The following is a 16,204-nucleotide window of genomic DNA, read 5'->3' as shown; positions in this document are numbered from 1 at the left end:
ACCAGTGTCATGGTGTTGTTTACAAGACCAGTATTTCATTGAACCCCGTAGTCTTTGCACATTGCAGCGAAGCTTAGACTGGAGGTCATCCTCTGCTCCCAACACCCGTCTGCTTCTCATGTCAACATTGCTCGCCTCTATGTCATTGGGCGGCTAAATATAGCCCAAGCCGGGCAGTATACCATACCACGCATAAGTTGCATTCAGTTCACTTGCTCGCGTGCCCTGGATTGGATCGTTGACAACCTTTTGATTCTAACATCTATCGCCAATTAACCTTAGCATCGGGCAAGGTTTAAGTTAACCGATCCAGCTTTTGAACGTGATACCTAAGCATTTGTTTTCAGTTGGTATAGGTCACTCTGCCGGCACTGCTCCGACCGTGCACCGGCAATGCTCGGCGTATCGTCTTAACACGGGAAAGCTCCGAACACAGGAACCAAGATGGTGGTGTCTGTAATGTTTTATCCTCTGCTGCATTGCTTAGAGCTGTTTCTTGCATCGGCATTGATAACACAGATAGCTGTGTCTCTTGCTGCCGTTGTCGTTTCTAGCGTCACCATCTACTACTGCAGACAACAGCTGGTCTACTGGCACCAGGAGAGATCCGTAAAGGTGCGTGGAAGATGGAAAAGTGATGTTAGCATTAAGTCATCCAAGAAGCAGGGAGATTCTGATCACTCGGAATCCTCCGAGAGCGATGGAAACGACCCGTCAATGCTGCGAAGAATACGGGCCGGTCTAAGGAGTAGATCACACGACCATCTGAAGACGAGAGCAAGTCGCGAAGGGGCGGGGGAGAGGAGTTTAAAACTATCACAGAAAGCACAGACGTCAAGAAAGGAGTCTCTTGACAAAGTGCGGCCGAAGCTGACGAAGCAGGCGGGTGCTATGCACCGTTCACACTGGGTAGCCAAGCCGCAACAAAGCCTCTCCTCCACTGGTGGGAGGGTTGACCTCATTGAACTGGCAGGAAGACGTCGGAGTTCGGAGAGTGATGCTGACCTACGGGGAGGGGTCACCGTTACGCCCCTTATAGACGCACACCTTAGCCCAGAGTCAACTGTGTCCACTGAACTGACGGGTGCTCCCGAAACGATGGGAAAGACCCTCAAACGATCGCGAGCAACTGCCCGAATGACCCTCAAGAAACATCCCCGGTTTTCTTCATCTGAGTCGTCGTCGTCGGCCTCTCCAGCGTCATCCTCGGCCGAATCAGATGACCTTGTGCACGGTAAGTCAAGATATTCACTAAAGACACATTTTCTCAAAAAAAAAAAATTTGCATAAAAACTTACTTGGTAAAAGGCAATGGAGGGTTGTTGATAGTATAAAACTATGTGAGAAACGGTTCCCTCTGGTTAACGTTGTGTTTGAGAACAGGGTAACTTTTCATTTTAATAGACCCGAACCTCTTTTGATGCATCTGAAAGCACACCATTTGTGCAACAAGGGTATTTTTCTTTCATTATTTTCTTGCAACTTCGGTGACCAAAATGTTGCCGATATTTTTATGAATTTGTGATATTCATAGCATATGTTTGGATTCACTAAGTGAAATTACCAAAGGTGTCGAGTGCCTTTAAACTATTCTTATAGAAACCTTCAAATCAATCTGCACATATTACGCTCTGGACGGATTATTTAGGTTGGAAGGTATACACTTGGTATGTAGAAATGTGTCTTCCTTTCAACGCTTTAAATTTCAAGGGCTGTGATTTGCTGCCATCATAAGTTATTGCAAGACGTGTTGACATGTGACACTATACAATGTAAGCTCATTAAAGACACTGGACACTATTGGTAATTGTCAAAGACTAGTCTCCTCACCTGGTGTATCTCAACATATGCATGAAATTGGTCATCAAAGTTGCGACATAATAATGAAAGAAAAAACACCCTTGTCACACGAAGTTGTGTGCTTTCAGATGCTTGGTTTCGAGACCTCAAATTCTAAATCTGAGGTCTCGAAATCAAATTCGTGGAAAATTACTTCTTTCTCGAAAACTACATCACTTCAGAAGGAGCCGTTTCTCACAATGTTTTTTACTATCAACCTCTCCCTATTACTCGTTACTAAGTAAGGTTTTATGCTCATAATTTTTTGAGTAATTACCAATAGTGTCCAATGCCTTTAAAAACATAAAGAAAAGAACTGCTATTAATATTGAGTGGTTACCCAAATTATAGGCCTGCAAGGTAAGAAATTTCGATGTCCCCATCAACGCAATGACGAATGACCATACAGCTTGTGGGAATTATATAGGCCTGCCAACTATCCTAAGAAATATTCACGTTCGAAATGCTCAATTGTGGGTCAAAGTCAGGGCAATAATAGGCCTATCACCAAGCCAACCCGATCCTCTTCTGTCATCAAACATACAAGTAATATGTGATACTTAAAATTGATAAAGGATCTCTAGGTTCGACAAAATTAATAAAACAAACTAATAAAACAGTATTCATAAATATCTCAGACAGTTTCGTTATTCCTGTTGCTGGAAAGCGCTTTCCGTGGGGGGTATTTAAACCGTTGATAATGACCAGTATTTATAACCGATTGTGAGCGGAGACTCCGCGCTAGTCTTGATGCAAGACGTTTCTTGTTACGGGCGATGCAGGCGCTGTCGGTGAGTAGGCCGCGCTGTGTGTGAAAGGAAAACCAGCGAATATGCACCAAGACTATACACGCATGCGCACGAACGGAACCGGAAAACACCGGACGTCGTACATGTGCATGTATTACACGTATACTGAACATACCATGGAGGTGGAAACATACAGAGCTCAAGCACTCGGAAACGGATAAGTTTTACAGAGTTTCTTACTTTATTACGCCTTTTCACCAAAAAGGTATTTATGAGTGGGAATCAAAGTGTGTTGAATCGGTTTTCAACTAGTGGTAAAACCCGACGAGGCCTGGTTCTTGATAAATTACCTCGACTTCGTCTCGGTAAAATTACCAAGAACCAGGCCTCGTTGGGATTTAACCACTAGTTGAAAACCTTTTCACCACACATTGATACCCTTATTTATATTGACCCAATTCACCTGACGTCATCATCAGAATAATCTTGGATGCGCCATTTTGGTGGGCAATTTCACCGTGCGTTATTCAGTGAAGTGCGCATTTTAGGCGATGCGGTGTTAAGCGTTGCACAGTCGCCGCGTGTGACGTCCATGCAAGGGGTCAATAGTCCTTGATTTTGGTAACAACCGAAATCATTTGTTGCCTTTTTGTAAGGTTTTCAGATAGACCCACAATTTCCTCGAATATTTCAGACAAAGAAAAAAATATTTCTAGTATTAACTTCGAAATCGGTAAACTTTCAGAACAAAAAAAATCAATGTTTTTTTGTAATCCTTTACCATGTAATACTTTTTTTTTTACAGTTTTAACTTTGTTTCTTATGCCGCCGTAAATTTTACGAGAGCAGAACATATTTTTGCTTTATTGATCTGGAATCACACTTGTGAAAGTTTCAGCTCAATCGGTCGGTAGAGTCACATGAAATAGTGAAAGGATTTGTAAAGGTCAACGAGGTCACTGGTGTTTGATGTGTCTGCTTTTTTGAAGCAGTTATTTCCATTGCAGGTTTTCCAATGCATCCAGCGGCCCCTAAAACAATAACAACCAAAAATAGCTATATCATTAAGGCTTCAATATACACGAAATAGTTGCCGAACTATGAAAGCATGCTAAACTGACAGACTGCAAACTCCATTATTCACAAATATTTCACAGTGAGGGGGAGTCGATCTGTTCTCTCCATCTAAAAGAAAAACATGTCCCAAATCGTTTACCGGCGGTTGACACCCTTCACGAAAAGATGCAGTGTATATTTTGAAGATAAGATTTATGACAGGGAAATGAAATTCTGATCATCGACCTTGTATTGGCTCTTGAAAATGGAGCTAGCGTAAACATACCCTTTAAAAACCCCACATGAATGCACTGCGGGATAGTGGATGATGCTAATGTGTTGTCTACGTCAACGTGTAACCGATCCGTGTCCAGGCCTAGGGCGTTCACTGTCAGGGGGTTGGCGTGTCACTGGGTATAGCGTTGGTTGATGGCATGCAGCCATCCGGACCCGCACGGGCTGTACGCGTGCCGAAACAACGAGGGTCGCGTGGAATCAGGTTTCGCTAAAATACCCCATCCCGTATTACTTACGCGTTTTTTTTCTTCTGGATGGTCGCGTTCAGGACAGCGAATGGAAACTTACGGATGTGTTGATTGGTTGGTCCAGGAAAGATAATCATGTATGGTAGTGCTACTGCCCCTCAGAAAATTATCTCATGATAAGTCGGTAAACGTGCCTAGCAAAAGGGCCTCATGATGATCAGGGCTAAAAGACACTGGACACCTTTAGTAATTGTCAAAGACAAGTCTTCTCACTTGGTGTAACTCAACATATTAAAAAACAAACCTGTCCAAATTCCGAGCTCAATTGGTCGTCGAAGTTGCGAGAGAACAATAGAAGAAAAAACAACGAAGTTGTGTGTTTTCAGACGCTTGAATTCGAGACCTCAGCTGAGGTGTGGAATTCAATTCAAATATTTTAGTGATACATTACTTCTTTCTCAAAAACTACGTAACTTCAGGGGAAGCCGTTTCTCAGAATGTTTTATACTTTCAACAGCTCTCCATTGCTCGTTACCAAGTAAGTTTTTTATGCTAACAATTATTTTGAGTACTTCCCAATAGCGTCCCGTTCCTTTAATTGCCGTACTTTTTATGCTTGCTGTATGCGTCAGGACTCGCTCAAAACATTCTAGTCACCACAAGGCATAGCGTTTCAACCACACGCTATCATTACATTGGCATCTTTGTTTAGACATGCGATGAACACACAGATTACACACAGATCCAGGAAGTACAAAAATGTACATTAAAGGGATTTGAATTTATTGGTTTACTTACTATTTATTGTCATGGAGATTGCCTGCATAATGTGTGTATGCATGTTATAATAAGGTACACAAACAAACCAGAGGATGGAAAGAATAACAATGCAATTATGCAAAATGATCCCTAAAATATAACAAGTTTCTTATGAATTGTATCGGGAAACATCATGTAAAACCTGTTGCAAATAATTACAACGCATTACAGAGGCTGACAACGAGTTCCTGACAAACTCATAATGTGCGTTCAATTTGACCAAACCAAAGGTATTTTGGAACTTGGGGAACACTGCAGACGGTTTCCCCGCAATTCATAAGCTAATATCCTGTTAAATAAAGCATTATAAAGAAAGGAGTATGTAGGTTGACCTGTATTGACCAGTTAACTAAATCCAGTATTTAAAGGAACATGTGAGACCAGAGGGTTGTGGCGTGTAATACGTGCACAAAAAAAGCACATGCTGAAAACGAGTTTTTGAAATTAACCGTTAAAAGTCCGCCTTTGATATATTATACCAGTCTGGATTTACTGTGTCCTATATTATTTTAACGGCAAAGGGCACTATCTCTTGCCCGTCTATTTCCATAATATCCCAGCAAGATCGGCAAGAGGCACGAAGATACATCTCAAGACATTTGGCTCATCCCCACCAGGAATGTAGAAACGAAATCGAAAGTATCCAACTCGAAGCTTAAAGCCACTGGACACTATTGGTAATTACTCATAATAATTATCAGCATAAAACCTCACTTGGTAACGAGCAATGGGGAGAGGTTGAAAGTATTATTAAACATTGTGAGAAACGGCGTATAATTTTCTACTAATTTGATCTCGAGACCTCAGATTTAGAATTTGAGGTCTCGAAATCAAGCATCTGAAAGCACACAACTTCGTCTGACAAGGGTGTTTTTTCTTTCATTATTATCTCGCAACTTCGACGACTGATTGAGCTTAAATGTTCACAGCTTTGTTATTTTATGCATAATGTTGAGATACACCAACTGTGAAGAGTAGTCTTTGACGAAATGCCAATAATGTCCGGTGTCTTTAAGAGAAAGGGTTCACCTCAGTGTTGTTCCTGGTTTGATTATACATGTAGCTACACATAACGCGCCACAGCACCTTGTTAACCATTACATGGTGCTATTGTGTGCATATATTGAGATACACCAAGTGAGTAAACTGTTCTTTGATATTTACCAAAGGTGTACAGTGTCTTTAAACAAAAACTCCAACCCAGAAGCTCTCCTTGAAAAAAGTAGACAAGCTGATGAGAAAACCCGCAGAGTTTGCTGTTATGAAACGTGCAGCTGTTTTTTAATTATGACGTGTTGGTGGCAGATGCGCATGACGTCTGCGATGATCTTTGCCACTCTGCTCCTCTCGTCTCCCCGAGCTCACCATCTCTCTTTCTAGTCTCCTCATCGCAGGGTTGCAACGTAGAGATAATGTCACCAAAGTTACCAGGCAAGAACTAGGCCGTGGTAGAGCCGCGCTCCGACGGTACGTCCTTGGGGATATAGAGCCCCCCTCGGTCTACATCGGAATTCCGCTGAAACATGTAACGCGGATAAATTACACACTTTTACGTCATTGGGAGATGGTTCTGGGTCGACATTACCCCCCCCCCCCTTTTTCAACATCCCGTGTTTCTTTTTAGTTTCAGGCATATAAGTATCATTCGGACGTCTGTGCGGCACCTAAATGTAGCCCGAGCCCTAAATGTAGCCTGACCTAAATGTAGTCAGGCTACATTTAGGGCTCGGGCTACATTTAGGTGCCGCACATACGGGAGTGTGGTCAGTGCGAACTTTTAACGGGTCGACATGTCTTACGGGAGTGTGGTCAGCGCGAACTTTTAACGGGTCGACATGTCTTTCGGGAGTGTGATCAGTGTGAGCTCGTCCAGCACGGCGTGGGGGATATATCCATATATCCAAATTGTGATATGATCCATTGCGCATTGGGACTTGGAGCCTGACCCACAAACTTCTTCATCCGGAACATCTAACATCGACTCAAAAAGTTTGTTTTGGTTTGAGCTCAGTCTACGTGCCATCGGACACGATAACGTCCCAGTAATTCTGCCCTTGTGTTATCATGGGAATTATACTTCATTCTTAACCAGTCTTCAATCTGATGAATAAGTTTGGTGTGACGACTGTGCGGCACACAGGCTACATTTAGGGCTCGGGCTACATTATGGTGCCGCACACCCGTAAGACATGCCGACCCGTCATAGTTCGCACTGACCACACTCCTAAAAGACATGTCGACCGTCATATTCCTCTCAATAATAACAGTAATAACATAATCGAGTCTGCAGATAGTTTGAGAATCAAGAAACTATAAATGGCTATAGCTCCAGAGACCTGCATTCTTTCTCGGAGATGTTTTGACCATACATGTCTGTTAACCTGTCATTTTTTTTGGCCAGCTGTTTTCACGGAATCGTCCCTCATCTGTGTACAAACGCTCACTCATAACAACCCACGAGCGATGAGAGAGAGGGGCTTTATTTATAGCTGTGACCGCCACGGTATCTTTGCCGTCACGGTCGGGCCAAACAATAACGCGGATCTAATTTTGGTACAAGACGCAAGTGTTTGGGTTTGTAGACCGGAATTGGTAGACACGTGCGCCTCTAAGCGATCGTTACGTTGAGGGATTGCTTACTATTATTAGCTGGTATCTAAATTAGTCCTTATGCCCGGATGGTATTAAAACGACAAGTTGACCCGTCCTTGGTTCTGGTATTGCGAATTCTATAGATACCAGAGTAGAACTGCCTGCACGATCTTTTAGCTTCTTGTTTGATTACTCTTGAGAGTTATTAACAACTTGTACTCTACTCACAAAGCAGAATTAATGATAATTTTTATATAGATATAGGAATGTCCAGATGGGGTATAGAAAGGAATAAAAGTCGAGTATCCTCGGGTCTAGCCAAGGCCTTTCAGTACCCGAGCCCTCCCTCTCACACACGGCCTCGAATCCCGGTCACTTCAGCCGGTTGTGACCCGACTATCGGTCAGGCGCGATCATGGACAAATTTAATTACATTTTCTAGTTCTATTAATGCACTCCCTACAGCGACTAAGTTCGTGAACTTTATGTCAAGCCAAAGAGCATGATGGGTTAATTTGTGTTATTGAAAGCATTTATATCTGACCCGGCCGACATTTATGATTGTAAAAGATGAAAGTAGGTTGTTCAGGATGCACTCTTGCTATCATCATTAGTCCATAACCTTCAGGATTTGCTGCTGCTCTTGTTGCGGTGATGTTATTGTTGCTTTAAAACCGTGTATGGTCGCAAGTTAAAGCCATTGGACCCTTTCGGTAAAGAGTGTTGTCCAAGGCCCACACTTTGTGTACCACAACTTCTATATCAAATAACAAACCTGTGAAAATTTAGGCTCAATCGGTCATCGGAGTCGGGAGAAAACAAAGGAAAACCACACCCTTGTTTCCGCGCGTTTCGCCGTGTCATGACATGTGTTAAAAATAAATCCGTAATTCTCGTTAACGAGAATTTATACTGTTTTGCTGTTTTCTCAAAAAGTAAAGCATTTCATGGAATAATATTTCAAGAGAAGTCTTTCACCATTGCCTTCTGTAAACCCTGTAAGTTATTTGTAAATCTGTGAACTTTTTTTTTTTTCTGAACTGAAAGGGTCCAAAAGCGTTCTGTAACCGTTTGTTGTAAAATGAATATGGTTAGAAAGATATTGCAAAAGTAGAATACAATGATCTACACAAATATGCCTCGAAATCGCGTGGTTTTCTTTTTACCCTGTCGACTAATACGGTCGGCCATTTATGGGAGTCAAAATTTTAACTCCCATAAATGGCCGACCGTGATAGTCGACAGGGTAAAAGGAAAACCGTCCAATTTCGAGTGATACTTGTGTGGATCATTATATTATACTTTTAAAACATCTTTCTAACCATATGCATTTCATAACAAACGGTTCCAAACGCTTTTAATAGACCAACTCGTCCGATCCAAGGCAACGTGTTCCTTTAAACTGCTCTATGGACCACGTGACCTGTGGCATCGCATGTTTACAAGTAGCCATACATAACACTGACTTTCGGCAAACACAAACATTGTGCACACACTTTATTTTTGTATCCCTGTGGAGACATATATTGCTCTTCCTTTTGTCCATTTAGTTAGGAACATCCCATATACATTATACACATACATCTTCACGGAGCCCCTAGTGTTAGAGTTCCACCGTCGAGACCCTTTGTGTTTTCTTCCCTTTTCCCTTTCTTTCGGTCTTCATAAGATAGTGATAATGCAATCGTAGCCTCATGGAATGAGATTGCCATGCACGGCTTACATCAAAATTGGAGAAAGAAATTTGATGTTTCTCAAAATTGTGCAAATTTGATTCGTTCCAATTTTTGTTTTCTGTGGTAATAATAAATAAAAATACAAAAAAATACAAAAAAGTGAGCTTCCTGATGACTGCTAATAATGTTTTTTTTTTTTTTTTTAACCCATAAACAGATGCTCAGTACTTTCCCGAGTTCTGTTAAAAATTTTCACAGGCGTATTACTGGGCTGGGATTCGAACCCACCACCCTTGTAATCATAGAACAGTGTGTTACCAACTAGACAACAGAGATTGTCCTGGTGTAGCTAAAGGCAGTTCAAATGATTACAACAAATAACACAAACATTCAAGACTTTTCACCAAATTACAACCCTCGTACTGTTCATGTTAGTATTGACAATATTTTGGCCTGGTCGCGAATATTTACGTAAATATTTGCGTGAATAATGGTGAGTTAGGAAACAAATCGCAAATATTTACGTATAATGTTCGTTCAGGGACCCCATGGAGAACAGATCGTTGAAAACTGACAAGGTTATCCTGCATAAAGAAATAAATATCCAAATAAATCAATAGGTAAACAAATTAGATTTACAAAACACCATTATTAGTATCTGCATTTTGTGTGCACCAACATGTACATGAGATAACGTACAGCAACGGTTCATGCTCAATAGTCATTAGTTGTTGGAGTCATGACAAACTTAGTGAAAAGTACCATTGAATTGTCTACACTTTCAACTATCGAGCTGGTCCCTTTGAAGGCATGGATCACCTTTTGTAATTCTCATAGACCAGTCCTCTCACTTTGTATGCATAAAATAACAAACCTGTGAAAATTTGAACTCAACTGGTTGTCGAAGTTGCGAGATAATGGAAGAAAAAACACTCTGGTCGCACAAGTATAGTTTGCTTTCAGATGCTTGAATTCAGCTCCAGGTTTCGAAATCAATTAAACAAATTTAGTGCGGAAGTTACTTCTTTCTCAAAAACTAGGTTACTTCAGAGGGGGCCCTTTCTCACAATTTGTTTTCCTATCAACAGCTCTCCATTGCTCGTTACCAATTAAGTTTTTATGCTAACAACTATATTTTGAGTAATTTACAATAGTGTCCAGTGCCATTATAAGTTAACCGTTATATAACCAGTTTCTCAATGACTATAATAGCAATCCTTGAAACCATATTTTAGAAGAAGCTATCTACCATGTGATGTATATGTTAATCTGCTATACAGTTTTCATTATAATGGTGTGTACACCCTTTTAAAGGCAGTGGACATTATTAGTAATAACCTAAAATCAATTTTAGCATTAGACCTTACTTGATGAGTATTGGGGGGAGGTTGATAGTATAACATTATAAGAAACGGCTCCCTCTGAAGTAACGTTGTTTTCGAAAAAGAAGTAATTTTCCACGAGTTTGTTTCGAGACCTCATATTGGTAGATTTTGAGGTCTAGAAATCAAGCATCTTAAAGCACACAACTCCGTGTGACAAAGGTGTTTTTTCTTTGATAATTATCTCGCAACTTCAACGACCAATTGAGCTCAAATTAGCACAGGTTTGTTATTGTATGCATATGTTGAGATAGTGAGAAGACTGGTCTTTGACAATTACCAATAGTGTCCAGTGTTTTTTTTTCTATACAGGAGTTAACTCTGCATTTGTCAACGTTGCTTTTTATTATAATCATTCGATACTAATGAATCACAGATTATTAAAAGTAAATATATTTTATAAAATGTATTATATAGAGGAAATATAATAGACAAATTAAAGGCCGAATGAACACTTTTAGTCTCTTTTGCAAGCAAACAATGTTATTTCGATTTTGAGGGATGTTCTAAGCCCCGTGATAATTACAGATGGGAAAACTCTCTTCTGTTTTAATAGTTGTAATGCCGTCTTAAAACTGCTCATTTCATTCAGTGGTAGTATTATTATTATTATTATTATTATTATTATTATTATTATTATTATTATTATTATTATTATTATTATTATTATTATTATTATTATTATTATTATTATTATTATTATTATTATTATTATTATTATTATTATTATTATTATTATTATTATTATTATTATTATTATTATTATTATTATTATTATTATTATTATTATTATTATTATTATTATTATTATTATTATTATTATTATTATTATTATTATTATTATTATTATTATTATTATTATTATTATTATTATTATTATTATTATTATTATTATTATTATTATTATTATTATTATTATTATTATTATTATTATTATTATTATTATTATTATTATTATTATTATTATTATTATTATTATTATTATTATTATTATTATTATTATTATTATTATTATTATTATTATTATTATTATTATTATTATTATTATTATTATTATTATTATTATTATTATTATTATTATTATTATTATTATTATTATTATTATTATTATTATTATTATTATTATTATTATTATTATTATTATTATTATTATTATTATTATTATTATTATTATTATTATTATTATTATTAATATTATTATTATTATTATTATTATTATTATTATTATTATTATTATTATTATTATTATTATTATTATTATTATTATTATTATTATTATTATTATTATTATTATTATTATTATTATTATTATTATTATTATTATTATTATTATTATTATTATTATTATTATTATTATTATTATTATTATTATTATTATTATTATTATTATTATTATTATTATTATTATTATTATTATTATTATTATTATTATTATTATTATTATTATTATTATTATTATTATTATTATTATTATTATTATTATTATTATTATTATTATTATTATTATTATTATTATTATTATGCTAAAGGAACAAAAATTGACAGCTTGGAAATCGTTTGAACTAAACCAGCAGCCCACAACGCTTCAGTGAAAGCTGTGATATACCGTATCAGCTCAAATGACTCGGTCACAAATTCCTTAAGTCGCTCCAAAAGCATGAGTCATCGACGTCGACCGTCTAGAGACACTGCGTTAAAGACAAAGTACATGGGGATGGTTCTCATCCCAGGGAAAACCAAATGTTAGTATCAATCTGAAAGATCAGTATACTGAACTGATCATGAAATAAATATCAGTTATGGATTCACAAAAGTGATTTCTTGCCAGAAGTAAACTGACAAAGTTGAGGAAAGAAGCTTTTAAAGTCACCTGGAAATATAATTTTTTTTTCTTTCAGTCATAAGAGTATATGCTAACGAACATTAAAACAATTTTTTTTAGTAATTGTTTGTCACGATTTATATGTTTAAAAAATATATAAAGTTGTTTGGGGGGCTGACTCCGCCTACCCCTTTTGTGACGTCAATCGAGGCAGACTTTGCCTGCAATGCGTATAGTAAACACACGTGCAAAGTACATGTACGTCCAAGTCGTGAGTTGGTACATTTCAAAAAGTGTTTTTCTGAATTCAGCAGCAATACACCTGGTCGGCATTGCCGGAAAAAACATGTTTTTTTTTTTTTGAAACTTACAAACTCACGACTTGTTCCGTACATGTATATGCAATTGTGTTTACTCTACGCATTACAGGCAAAGTCTGCCTCGATTGACGTCACGAACAGCGCCCTCTCGGGTCGGGGTCTACTCTTAAATTTCTAAATAACATAAGAACTGATTTTTTAAAACCTTAGTTAACTGTTTATTCACATTCCACTCATCAAAACACATATATTAGTGAGAAAAGCTTTATTTTGAAAAAATACCACTTCCAGGTGACTTTAATGTCATTTATTAATTTTGCAGGTAGAATTTGATTATAATAATAAGAAGAAAAAGTTACATAAGTGACCATTCAAAATGCGCCATGTCTGTCCAAAAGACACTCCTGCCGCAGAAAAGATGTAAAAATAAAATGATACAAACAATCAGGAAAAAAAAACACAAACTGAAAACACAAACTGAAAAAAAAAATACAAAAATTTGCACCTTGATGGATTTTTTTCAAGTAAACGTAATGACTAAAGAGTTGATTATTAAATAGGTAAACATTAGGGAATTCAACATAATGCTTCGAGAAGAACACATTCAATACTGATCATATTTAAACGTCAGAAACATTCAATACAAAAATTACAATACAAAATTACTTAATCTCCGATCTTTGTTTTAACTCTTGGGATCTGACGCATTTCACTTCTTGTATTAAGCCACACTCAAATACACACAACATTCAATAAGCTCACGTAAAGTATGTTTTAACAAAATCAATGAGATGAAATAGAGAGTAACTAAACGAATACAAAACTCGTTTTTTTTCTGTTGGTAATTACTCAAAACATTTTTTTTTTGCATAAAACCTTTCTTTGTAACGAGTAATGGGGATAGATGGGTAGTTTAAAACATTGTGAGGAACGACTCCCTCTGAAGTAATGTAGCTTTTGAGAAAGAAGTAATTTTCCACGAAATTGATTTCGAGACCTCAGATTTAGAGTTTTAGGTCTCGAAATCAAGCAAGGCACACAACTTCGTGTGACAATTCGTGTTTTTTCTTTCATTATTTATTACCTTGCAACTTCGATGACCGATTGAGCTCAAATTTGCACCGGGTTTGTTATTTCATGCATATTATGTTGAGATACACCAACTGCGAAGACTAGTCTTTGACAATTACCAATAGTGTCCAGTGTCTTTAAAGATCAACGCAAGTTGACGTTCTCAGTTGCCAGTTATGGTTCGCACATATCTGAGGTTGACTTCCGTATCTCTCGTTGCATGGTATTTGCGTTATCAATACCTATTACTCATCAATTAAACATGCGCTCCACCGACATATGGTGGAGAGATAGTCGAGAGTGAGGTGTAGGCCTAAGATATACAAGGTTATTCGCTCAACACACTAGAGACTTATTGCTTGACAGTCATGTGCTGCACTTTACTTCTGGAGAACAAATATAAACACGACCCCGAGGGAATATTTGGTAGGTCCGAAAATTGGAGGGGGAAAAATTGAATAAAAATCATTTCTTGTTTTAAGTTTGCTTTATGTCAATAAAATTTATTCAATACCTTGAATTGTCTGTCTAGGAAGACAATGACCTTATATTTTTAGTTTTGATTGGCGAAAAATAAAACTGACAAAAATGTTGAACAAAGAACCGATATCCTCAATGAAAAAGTATTTTTCGTTTAAAAGGCAAAGGCGATATCAAGTCTGTTTTTATGCTATCAATTATTTCGAGTAGTTACCAATAGTACCTTTAATACGTAAATGTGTGCTCCTAAAATTAAATTGGGCCTCAGGAATTAGAAGAAGAACTTCAAATAAAAAATCCGAAATTAAAAACAATAATTCGTTGTATGTGTTCCCCTCGTTGAAAAATACCAGTCGATGTGAAGTTGTTTTCTTCCTTTTTGGCCACATAGCTCAATTATGTTTTCAAGTAAAGGAACATGTCGAGCAGGAGATGATCTAGCCTCTTGGCTCGGACCAGACCAATTCTCTTGTTTCTCCAAGCCAAGTCTCCCATCCCTTTCTCCCCCTCGAGCGAATGTCTCCTTAAATAAGGAGATAGCTTCGTGAGTTTCATCTTCTTGTGTGTGGTGACTAGTTGTGGCATCGCAGCAGCGCGTGTATTACGTGCATGGGCTAGGAATGACGTTGGTGCCCATGCTGTGGTGGTCTCCATTGCCTCGTAGCCTTAATCCAAGACTGATTATCAACAATCATACCAGTTATATTCACTGTCGGGTTTGATGCCTGGTGCAGACGGACTTCAATTCCAACTAAAACAATTCAACTGTCACTTTGGTGCAGACGACATTAAACGTTACCTGCCCAGGATTCCGTGTTTGAGACTGTTGAGACTTATCACGAAGCAGCCATATTATTAATCTTGCTCCCCATGTTAATAAGCATTTTATACTGAACACATTCTCACTCAAAGTTACCAGACTATTTTCCCCAAACAGTCTCGGTTAAGTTCACATTTGCTTTAGTGGTATGAAAAACAAGATGGCGGTACAGGTTGTCTCGTAGTGTAGCCCATCTAGGTAAATAAACTGTTTACGGCTGTAGATGTTTGAGATTGATCACTGCATAGTCCTAAATGAAACTTGTAGCCCGATCTTTACAGGAGCGAGATTGCAGTTTTTCAAGTGAAATCATTCAACGAATGCTTTAAAACTTCGATTGGCCGAGGGTTTCCTGTTCAACTTCCTTTGATACTTGTTGAGTTAAAACAACGAAGCAAAATGTTAAGTATCTAACAGTCTTATGGTCTTAAAAATGTCTGATATTAAACTACAAAGGTATGAACAATATAGGGAGACCGCAAATGTAGGGTTAGCTATCTTTTAGTTGTTAGAGCGCGGGCACGTTAATCTTGAGATCGGTGGTTCACATCCCGCTCTAGTAACTTTTCTTTGTGCAACCCTAAAGTCGTTTAATTTAACCATTCAGTTTCCCCTTTTGGTTTGGTATATTATAATTAAAGGACATCGGAAAAAAACCCTAGTGTTTATGCTGGAAACATTTGTACGGTTGGAAACATTATTGACAATTTTCCATCATTAGTCACCAACATTGTAAGGAAATAATTGAAATGCTTTGTTTCACCACAAAATCTCTTCAATCCAACGCTTGAAAGCTCTATACACCATCACTCTGCCGTGCGCATTCCACTTCCAACCACAGAAATCTGTCCCAACTATGAAAACATATTCTGGTGGGATGACGTCAAAGACGCTCTAAGTGATAACGATTTAGGGTAATCAATGTCAACTTATTAAACTGTGGACATTTCTTTTGGGAAAGGAGTATTACGAAACTCAAAAGATGTCATTTGTATACACATGAAGTGACCTCAATCTGTGTTAGCTGAGAATAGTTGGGATGTCTAAATGCGATGGCGTCTTGATTGGGGGTGATTCTTTGTGTGTTTGTGAC

General features: G+C 37.5%; 1 protein-coding gene across 1 annotated transcript in view; it reads left to right on the top strand.

Moving 5' to 3' along the window:
• The first annotated feature begins 242 nt into the window (after positions 1-242).
• LOC139934788 (uncharacterized) overlaps positions 243-16,204 on the top strand; it is a 30,393-nt gene continuing 14,431 nt past the window's right edge. The window contains exon 1 of the mRNA XM_071929196.1: positions 243-1,234. Within this exon, the coding sequence (XP_071785297.1) occupies positions 445-1,234 (790 nt within the window). The 5' untranslated portion in view covers positions 243-444. The remainder of the gene's footprint in view (positions 1,235-16,204) is intronic.

This window comes from Asterias amurensis, chromosome 1, assembly GCF_032118995.1.
Source record: "Asterias amurensis chromosome 1, ASM3211899v1".
NCBI classification, from domain to species: Eukaryota; Metazoa; Echinodermata; class Asteroidea; order Forcipulatida; family Asteriidae; genus Asterias; species Asterias amurensis.
Note: the sequence above shows the minus strand (reverse complement) of the source record. Positions and strands in the feature narration are given on the sequence as shown.